At 57.4% G+C, this 10,066-nt stretch overlaps 1 protein-coding gene across 1 annotated transcript; it reads left to right on the top strand.

Annotated features, from left to right (window-relative positions):
- Window positions 1-1,115: 1,115 nt before the first annotated feature.
- Window positions 1,116-9,227, top strand: LOC147092889 (estrogen-related receptor gamma-like). Its single transcript, XM_085976167.1, has 4 exons — window positions 1,116-1,289; window positions 2,725-2,895; window positions 4,189-4,458; window positions 6,745-9,227. The coding sequence occupies exons 1-4, from the start codon at window positions 1,133-1,135 to the stop codon at window positions 6,990-6,992; spliced, it is 846 nt and encodes a 281-aa protein (XP_085832293.1). The 5' UTR covers window positions 1,116-1,132; the 3' UTR covers window positions 6,993-9,227.
- Window positions 9,228-10,066: the final 839 nt, after the last annotated feature.

The raw sequence follows: 10,066 nt of genomic DNA, 5'->3' as shown, positions 1-10,066 counted from the left end.
GGCAGTACTGAGGGAGCGCTGCACTGTCGGAGGGATGGTACTGAGGGAGCGCCGCACTGTCGGAGGGGGAGTACTGAGGGAGCGCTGCACTGTCGGAGGGGCGGTACTGAGGGAGCGCCGCACTGTCGGAGGGGGAGTACTGAGGGAGCGCTGCACTGTGGGAGGGGCAGTACTGAGGGAGCACCGCACTGTCGGAGGGGCAGTACTGAGGGAGTGCTTCACTGTCGGAGGGATGGTACTGAGGGAGCGCCGCACTGTCGGAGGGGGAGTACTGAGGGAGCGCTGCACTGTCGGAGGGGCGGTACTGAGGGAGCGCCGCACTGTCGGAGGGGGAGTACTGAGGGAGCGCTGCACTGTCGGAGGGGCGGTACTGAGGGAGCGCCGCACTGTCGGAGGGGCAGTACTGAGGGAGTGCTTCACTGTCGGAGGGACGGTACTGAGGGAGCGCCGCACTGTCGGAGGGGCAGTACTGAGGGAGCGCCTCACTGTCTGAGGGGCAGTACTGAGGGAGCGCCGCACTGTCGGAGGGGCGGTATTGAGGGAGCGCCGCACTGTCGGAGGGTCAGTACTGAGGGAGTGCCGCCCTGTCGGAGGGGCAGTACTGAGGGAGCGCCGCACTGCCGGAGGGGCAGTACTGAGGGAGCGCCGCACTGTCGGAGGGGCAGTACTGAGGGAGCGCCCTACTGTCGGAGGGGCAGTACTGAGGGAGCGCCGCACTGTTGGAGGGGCAGTACTGAGGGAGTGCTGCACTGTCGGAGGGGCAGTACTGAGGGTGCGCCGCAGTGCTGGAGGTGCTGTCTTTTGGATGATACGTTAAACCGAGGCCCCGTCTGCTCTCTCAGGTGGATGTAAAAGATCCCACGGTCATTATTGGAATAAGAGCAGGGGGAGTTCACCCCGGTGTCCTGGGGCCAATATTTATCCCTCAATCAACATCACTAAAAAAGATGATCTGGTCATTTATCACATTGCTGTTTGTGGGAGCTTGCTGTGCGCAAATTGGCTGCCACGTTTCCTACATTACAACAGTGACCACACTTCAAAAAGTACTTCTTGGCTGTAAAGTGCTTTGGGACGTCCTGAGGTGGTGAAAGGCGCTGGAGAAATGTATCTGACGGGGGAGGGGGGCTCGATGTGGATTGTGAGTCTCCTGTTGATTATCTGGGATCTTGTTCCAGGTGTTCGTTTAGACCGTGTGCGAGGAGGGCGGCAGAAATATAAGCGCAGGTCGGACACTCTGAGCACGACGTACCTGGGCCTGGAGTCCATCCACTCAATGAAGAGGACGGGTAAGTCGGCGCAGTGGCTGCTCGACCGAGGGGGGCATTGAGTTGTTCGAGCAGATCTCCCGCTCACGGGTCGTCTGGGGGCGCGCAGAGCGGTGGTGGTGTTTAGCTCCCGACCTGGCCGGGCTCTCTGAGGCCGCTGCTCGCAACAGGCGAATCCAGGGGGGATCGTGGCTGCCTGTGAACCGCTGAGGTCAATCGAACTGAACTGGTGGTGAAATTCAGGCTTTATTCATTCAAAGACTGGTTAATGACAGGAATCAACTGAGCGGCCTGCGGGTGGCGCTGTCCAGGGAGAGTATAAATACTCGGGCACGGGCCCAGCTTGCGCAGGACATTCTTAACAGGAACTAGTGAAGGACACAACTAGATCTCCATGTTGTAAAACAGTTGATTAAAGCTTTGTTTAACGCTTAGACCAAGTGCCTAGTAGTTTTCTTACATCAGTTACCCTCTCTAATAAAGCATGACGCGCGGGAGCATGACACAGGAGTGCGACGGACATGTGCTGGGTGCAAGACATCTGCAAATAGGAATTTTTAAACGCGCCACCCCCCCCCCCCCACTCCGCATAAAGCACTGCAGCTAACGTGAACCATTGGATCCATGTTCGAATGCTCTGATTCGGGTGGGGTTTGCAGTGGGCAGGGGGTTAGGCAGAGGCAGGCGTTTCCACTACCGGGGGGCGATCGGGGAAGGGTTGGGTTGAATTGGGTGAGGGGTGGGGGTGAATAAATCACAAGGCGATCCAACAGAGATTGACAGCGGTGGATTAATTACTCCCACCGGTGTGTTTTTATTCATTCTCGGGATGTGTGCGTCATTAGCATTTATTGCCCGTCCCAAATCGCCCTCGAGAAGGTGGTGGTGAGCCGCCTTCTTCAATACAACTGAGTGTCTTGTTAGGCCATTCTGTGGGTCTGGAGTCACATAACGGCCAGACTGGGTAAGGGCGGTAGATTTCCTTCCCTACAGGACGTTAGCGAACCAGATGAATTTTTACAAAAATCCGGTAGTTTTACAGTCACCATTACTGATACTAGCTCTTTATTCCAGATTTATTTAATCAACTGAATTTAAATTCCCCAGCCGCCGTGGTAGGATTTGAACTCATGTCTCTGGATCATCGGTCCAGGCCCAGGGTTACAAGTCCAGTAGCATGACCTCTATGCTGCCATACCCCATAACCTGGCTGTGAGCTGCCAATTTGGAGCAGGCGGGTGTCGGAACACTCCTGGCCGATCCCTGCGCGGGGTTGAGGCAATGCTGCTGTGGTCCAATAGCCGTTCTGCATTCACTGCCTCGGCCCGCGCGTTTTGGAGTGGCCGGTTGGGCGAGGAAATGGGGCGGGGCCGGGAAGGAGAGAAAAACCCATGGCAGAGGGGAGGGGAAGCGATCTACGACAACTAATCTTCCCCTTCTCTCTCTCTCTCTCCAGCCACCGCGGTGAACAAGGTCATTTCACACCTGCTGGCGGCGGAGCCGGAGAAGCTTTACGCCATGCCGGATCCCACGGTGCCCGACAGCTACATGAAAGCCGTCACCACCCTCTGCGACCTGGCCGACCGGGAGCTTGTTGTCATCATCGGCTGGGCGAAACACATCCCAGGTACCGCTCCCCGCTCCCGATCCGTGCTGGCCAAGTTCCGCGACCCTCCCCCCCGCAGGGTTCCAAGGCTTGGCTTTACAGTTGGAACAGGATGTGTCAAGCTAACGTCTTAAGCATCGGTCTGCGCCTGTAGCTCGGAGCCGATCGGCAGCCCGTCCTTCACCACGACCGTTGCCACTGTGGATATCAGGCTGCCAATTGGCTACCAGCCCAGGGCAGGTACAGCACGGGTTAGATACAGAGTAAAGCTCCCTCTACACTGTCCCATCAAACACTCCCAGGGCAGGTACAGCACGGGTTAGATACAGAGTAAAGCTCCCTCTACACTGTCCCATCAAACACTCCCAGGGCAGGTACAGCACGGGTTAGATACAGAGTAAAGCTCCCTCTACACTGTCCCATCAAACACTCCCAGGGCATGTACAGCACGAGTTAGATACAGAGTAAAGCTCCCTCTACACTGTCCCGTCAAACACTCCCAGGGCAGGTACAGCACGGGTTAGATACAGAGTAAAACTCCCTCTACACTGTCCCATCAAACACTCCCAGGGCAGGTACAGCACGGGTTAGATACAGAGTAAAACTCCCTCTGCACTGTCCCATCAAACACTCCCAGGGCAGGTACAGCACGAGTTAGATACAGAGTAAAGCTCCCTCTACACTATCCCATCAAACACTCCCAGGGCAGGTACAGCACGGGTTAGATACAGAGTAAAATTCCCTCTACACTGTCCCATCAAACACTCCCAGGGCAGGTACAGCACGGGTTAGATACAGAGTAAAACTCCCTCTACACTGTCCCATCAAACACTCCCAGGGCAGGTGCAGCACGGGTTAGATTTAAAGTTCATGTTTCTCAGCACTGGTTTGCGATTTCCCAAAACCAAATCAATTTCGCCAGCATTTTGAGGAGACTTTCACCTCGTCAGCCTGAGCTGGACTTGGACCCGGGTCCGCCTGTTTGCAAGACCAGTGTTTAACCCACTGCACCACCGAACCTCCTTCATCAGAGAGTTGTCGCCTCTGCTGGGGTACTGACTCTCGCTGAGGTGCAGTTCCGTTACCACCCTTCAGTACCTCAAGCGCGTGGCCACTCCTCATTGCGTGAGCCTGGACAGCGAATGTGGGCGGGCTATTCGACTGCGGGGGGGGCTTCGCAACCGGACTCAATTCGACCCAGGCGATCAGCGATCTGCCCCAAATCCACCCCCCCCCACCCCAGCCTGCCGACCCGAGATGGGTGCATTCGGTACAGACAATGTAACCTACAACCTTCCCCCCCTCCCTTTTCAGGCTTCTCCGCCCTGTCCCTGGAGGATCAGATGAGCGTGCTGCAGAGCGTGTGGATGGAGGTGCTGATTCTGGGCATCGTTCACCGCTCGCTGCCTTACGAGGACGAGATCATGTACGCGGAGGATTATGTCATGGACGAGGACTTCTCCCGGTTGGCCGGCCTGCTGGACCTCAACAGCGCCATCCTCCAGCTGGTGAAGCGATACAAAGGCATGAAGCTGGAGAAGGAGGAGTTCGTGACGTTGAAAGCCTTGGCCCTCGCAAACTCCGGTGCGCCTTTTTGCTATTGATTCACGGGATGTGCGAGGCCCAGCATTTTATTGCCCTTGAGAAGGTGCGAAATTAGGGCAGGTTGGACAAAGAGGTCGGTTTTAAGGAGCGTCTTAAAGGAGGAGAGAGAGGCGGAGAGGTTTAGGGAGGGAATTCCAGAGCTCGGGGCCCAGGCAGCTGAAGGCATGGCCGCCAATGGTGGAGCGATGGAAATCGGGGATGGTCAAGAGGCCAGAATTTCTCGGGGAGGGTTGTGGGGCTGGAGGCGATTACAGAGATAGGGAGGTACATGATCTCGTCCTCGTATCGCAGTGAGCGATGCCCAGATACAGCACCTCCCTCCACTCGCTCATCTGATCCTCCAGGGACAGGGAGAAGAACATCGCCCCTCTCCACCCCTGCCTCAGCTCATCTGCTGCCGAAACCCTCATCCGTTCCAATGCACTCCTGTCCGGCCTCCCACGTTCCACCCCCCGTAAACCTGAGCTCATCCAAAACTCGGCAGCCCCGTGTCCTAACTCGCACCGAGTCCCGTTCACCCATCACCCCCTGTGCTCACTGCCCCGTGTCCTAACTCACACCGAGTCCCGTTCACCCATCACCCCGTGCTCGCTGCCCCGTGTCCTAACTCACACTGAGTCCCGTTCACCCATCACCCCCTGTGCTCGCTGACCCGTGTCCTAACTCGCACCAAGTCCCGTTCACCCATCACCCCCTGTGCTCGCTGACCTACATTGGCTCCCGGTTAAGCAACGCCTCGATTTTAAAATTCTCATCCTTGTTTTCAATTCCCTCCGTGGCCTCCTATCTCTGTAACCTCCTTCAGCCCCACAACCCTCCGAGATATCTGCGCTCCTCCAATTCTGGCCTCTTGAGCATCCCTTGATTTTAATCGCTCCACCATTGGCCGCCGTGCCTTCAGCCGCCTGGGCCCTGAGCTCTGGAATTCCCTCCCTAAACCTCTCCGCCTCTCTCTCCTCCTTTAAGACGCTCCTTAAAACCGACCTCTTTGACCGAGCTTTTGGTCACCTGCCCTAATTTCTCCTTATGTGGCTCGGTGTCAAATTTTTTGTCTTTTAATACTCCTGTGGGACATTTTACTACGTTAAAGGTGCCATATAAATACAAGTTGTTGTTGTGTGGCTCGCTAGGCCATTTCAGAGGGCAGTTAAGAGTCAACCACATTGCTGTGGGACTGGAGTCACATATAGATGTTGGCCTTTATTGCAAGGGGGTTGGAGTGCAAGCATCAGGAGTCTTGCTACAATTGTACACGGCCTTGGTGAGACCACACCTGGAGTACTGTGCACAGTTTTGGTCTCCTTATCTAAGGAAGGATACACTTGCCTTGGAGGCGGTGCAACGGAGGTTCACCAGACTGATCCCTGGGGTGAGAGGGCTGTCCTATGAGGAGAGATTGAGTAGAATGGGCCGATACTCTCTGGAGTTTAGAAGAATGAGAGGTGATCTCATTGAAACATACAAGATTCTGAGGGGGATTGACAGGGTAGATGCTGAGAGGCTGTTTCCCCCTGGCTGGAGAGTCTAGAACCAGGGGTCACAGTCTCAGGATAAGGGGTCGGCCATTTCGGACTGAGATGAGGAGGAATTTCTTCACTCAGAGGGCGGTGAATCTTTGGAATTATCTCCCCCAGAGGGCTGTGGAGGCTCAGTCGTTGAGTATATTCAAGGCTGAGATCGAGAGATTTTTGGACTCTCGGGGAATCGAGGGATATGGGGATCGGGCGGGAAAGTGGAGTTGAGGTCGAAGATCAGCCGTGATCTTATTGAATGGCGAAGCAGGCTCGAGGGGCCGAATGGCCGACTCCTGCTCCTATTTCTTATAAGATAGTCACTAATAAATCCAATAGGAAATTCAGGAGAAACTTCTTTACCCAGAGAGTGGCGAGAATGTGGAACTCGCTCCCACAGGGAGTGGTTGAGGCGAATAGTATAGATGGATTTAAGGGGAAGCTGGATAAACACATGAGGGAGAAAGGAATAGAAGGATACGGTGAGATGAAGAGGGGTGGGAGGAGGCTGGTGTGGAGCAGAAACACCGGCATGGGGCAGTTGGGCCGAATGGCCTGTTTCTGTGCTGTACATTCGCTGTAAAATGATGTGCGAAGAGGGGGTAGTGTGAGAGAAATTACAACCAGTGAGCTCAATGATGCCTCACTCGCGATGAGGGGGGGGGGTACCTCCGTTTGCGGGGAGCGCGGATCGGAGATAGCGGGCCGATGGATATACCCGTCGATGTTTGACCGGACCCTTGTTGCCCCGCAGACTCCGTCCACATTGAGGACGTCCAGGCCATCCAGAAGCTGCAGGACCTGCTCCATGAGGCCCTCCTGGACTACGAGGCGGGCAAGCACCCTGGCGAGCTGCAGCGGGCCGGCAAGCTGCTGATGACCCTGCCCCTCCTCCGGCAGACCGCCAACCGGGCCCAGCAGCACTTCTACAGCCTGAAGGTGGAGGGGAAGGTCCCCATGCACAAGCTCTTCCTGGAGATGCTGGAGGCCATGATGGACTAGGGGTGGCGGGGGGAGGTGGGCGGGACACGAAGACACGCTGGGATTGAGGGTGGATGCCACTCAACCGTTGGGGCCGTGGGGTACAGGCAACAGCGGACACAACAGAGTGGGCACAGAGACAATACGGGCGGCCTCCTCAAGCGAGGTCGGTCCTCTTGTGGTTGGCAGGACATCTCTGGGGCTGCCCCACCCCCCCGAATTCGAGCAGAGATCGAGACTGTTTCGTTCAGAGAAGAGCCAACTCGATTTGGAACAGATTGACTTTGGCGATTGTATTTTGTTTGTTGAAAGATGTACACACAATTATTTGGAATATATCGATTTTAATCCATAAATCACTTTGAAAAGATCTCCCTAGGGAGGGCGGGGGCTGAAGGAGAGCAGTGTTTCCTACCACCAGTCAGGACTTGCAAGGCCCGGGCCTCTCACTCCCGGTCAGGAGTTGCTAGGCCCGGGCCTCTCACTCCCAGTCAGGAGTTGCTAGGCCCGGGCCTCTCACTCCCAGTCAGGAGTTGCTAGGCCCGGGCCTCTCACTCCCGGTCAGGAGTTGCTAGGCCCGGGCCTCTCACTCCCAGTCAGGAGTTGCTAGGCCCGGGCCCCTCACTCCCAGTCAGGAGTTGCTAGGCCCGGGCCCCTCACTCCCAGTCAGGAGTTGCTAGGCCCGGGCCTCTCACTCCCAGTCAGGAGTTGCTAGGCCCGGGCCTCTCACTCCCAGTCAGGAGTTGCTAGGCCCGGGCCCCAGTCAGGAGTCGCTAGGCCCGGGCCCCAGTCAGGAGTCGCTAGGCCCGGGCCTCTCACTCCCAGTCAGGAGTTGCTAGGCCCGGGCCTCTCACTCCCAGTCAGGACTTGCAAGGCCCGGGCCTCTCACTCCCGGTCAGGAGTTGCTAGGCCCGGGCCTCTCACTCCCAGTCAGGAGTTGCTAGGCCCGGGCCCCTCACTCCCAGTCAGGAGTTGCTAGGCCCGGGCCCCTCACTCCCAGTCAGGAGTTGCTAGGCCCGGGCCTCTCACTCCCAGTCAGGAGTTGCTAGGCCCGGGCCTCTCACTCCCAGTCAGGAGTTGCTAGGCCCGGGCCCCAGTCAGGAGTCGCTAGGCCCGGGCCCCTCACTCCCAGTCAGGAGTCGCTAGGCCCGGGCCCCTCACTCCCAGTCAGGAGTCGCTAGGCCCGGGCCCCTCACTCCCAGTCAGGAGTCGCTAGGCCCGGGCCCCTCACTCCCAGTCAGGAGTCGCTAGGCCCGGGCCCCTCACTCCCGGTCAGGAGTCGCTAGGCCCGGGCCTCTCACTCCCGGTCAGGATTTGCTAGGCCCGGGCCTCTCACTCCCGGTCAGGAGTTGCTAGGCCCGGGCCCCAGTCAGGAGTCGCTAGGCCCGGGCCCCAGTCAGGAGTCGCTAGGCCCGGGCCCCTCACTCCCAGTCAGGAGTCGCTAGGCCCGGGCCCCTCACTCCCAGTCAGGAGTCGCTAGGCCCGGGCCTCTCACTCCCGGTCAGGATTTGCTAGGCCCCGGCCTCTCACTCCCATTTTCAGCAGCAGCAGCCTCGGAACCAGGGCCTGTGGTAGATGGTTGCCACAGAGAAACGGACGGAACGACGGGAGCGCGTTTCCCAAAACACTGGGAGAAATCAAGAGGAAATTGGCTGACTGTGTAAAACAGCGGCCCTGAACTGAACCCAGTGCTCCCTCCCTTTGCAACGGACCTATTTTGACCTCTGTTGGCTTTTGGGTGACAAGTGGCGGGAGTGTTGTGTGTGGGGGAGGGGAATAATTGGCAATATACGCAAGCCGCCATCTTGCTGGCAAATGGATCTGCGTTGTGGTGTCGTTCTCTCCCGCCCCCGCCTAAAAAAAAAAAATGCCAAATGCAAGTTGTGGCAACGGATGTAGGAAACAAGAGCCTTTGAGCCATGGCGAATCCATGCTAACCCAACCCAACCCAAACCAAGGAAGTGCCTACTGATTGACAGCCCGGTAGCCATACAGAACTGGCAGGGGCCTGTCCAGCAAAGCTCTGCTCCAATCACAAGTAGAGAGGCGGGACTACGCACAGGGAGTGACTGCGTTGAGACGCCTCCTCCTGCCGAGAGGATCTCCGACACCCAGAGACTGTGGACCCCACACGATTGGCGCGCGGGTTAAACTCAAAAGATAATATTTTACATATATTTATTTACGTGTATATTTGGAACTTGATTTACTATTTTAAGAATTAATGTAAATAAAATGAATGCTGCGGTATCTAAACGTTGGGTCGTATTTGGTCAAGAGTTGGAGCTTCCGACCCCGTATCTGTTCCGCCGCGAAGACCGCCCATTCCCACCTTCGCAACATCGCCCGTCTCCGCTTCAGCCTCAGCATATCCGCCGCTGAAACCCTCATCCCTGCCTTTGTCCCATCTAAACTTGACTATTCCAACGCACTTCTGTCCGGCTTCCCTAGTTCTACCCTCCGTAAACTTGAGGTCATCCAGACCTCGGCTGCCCCGTGTCCTAACTCGCACCGAGTCCCGTTCGCCCATCACCCCCTGTGCTCACTGCCCCGTGTCCTAACTCGCACCGAGTCCCGTTCGCCCATCACCCCCTGTGCTCACTGCCCCGTGTCCTAACTCGCACCCAGTCCCGTTCACCCATCACCCCGTGCTCACTGCCCCGTGTCCTAACCCGCACCAAGTCCCGTTCACCCATCACCCCCTGTGCTCGCTGCCCCGTGTCCTAACTCGCACCGAGTCCCGTTCACCCATCACCCCCTGTGCTCACTGCCCCGTGTCCTAACTCGCACCGAGTCCCGTTCACCCATCACCCCCTGTGCTCACTGCCCCGTGTCCTAACTCGCACCAAGTCCCGTTCACCCATCACCCCCTGTGCTCACTGCCCCGTGTCCTAACTCGCACCGAGTCCCATTAACCCATCACCCCGTGCTCACTGCCCCGTGTCCTAACTCGCACCGAGTCCCGTTCACCCATCACCCCGTGCTCACTGCCCCGTGTCCTAACTCGCACCGAGTCCCGTTCACCCATCACCCCGTGCTCACTGCCCCGTGTCCTAACTCGCACCAAGTCCCGTTCACCCATCACCCCGTGCTCA

The sequence above is a fragment of the Somniosus microcephalus genome, unplaced genomic scaffold (genome assembly GCF_052327205.1).
Source record: "Somniosus microcephalus isolate GS21.2 unplaced genomic scaffold, FLI_Smic_1.0 unresolved_chr2, whole genome shotgun sequence".
In the NCBI taxonomy this organism is placed as follows: domain Eukaryota; kingdom Metazoa; phylum Chordata; class Chondrichthyes; order Squaliformes; family Somniosidae; genus Somniosus; species Somniosus microcephalus.
This window is presented reverse-complemented; position numbering and strand designations above follow the sequence as displayed.

What these genes read in the sequence shown, in the direction of transcription:
- LOC147092889 (XM_085976167.1), top strand. Translation starts at nt 1,133, where the DNA reads ATGTGGATTGTGAGTCTCCTGTTGATTATCTGGGATCTTGTTCCAGGT. An exon ending in CCACTCAATGAAGAGGACGG is followed by an intron (nt 1,290 to 2,724) that starts GTAAGTCGGCGC and finishes CTCTCTCTCCAG; the next exon opens with CCACCGCGGTGAACAAGGTC. An exon ending in CTGGGCGAAACACATCCCAG is followed by an intron (nt 2,896 to 4,188) that starts GTACCGCTCCCC and finishes CTCCCTTTTCAG; the next exon opens with GCTTCTCCGCCCTGTCCCTG.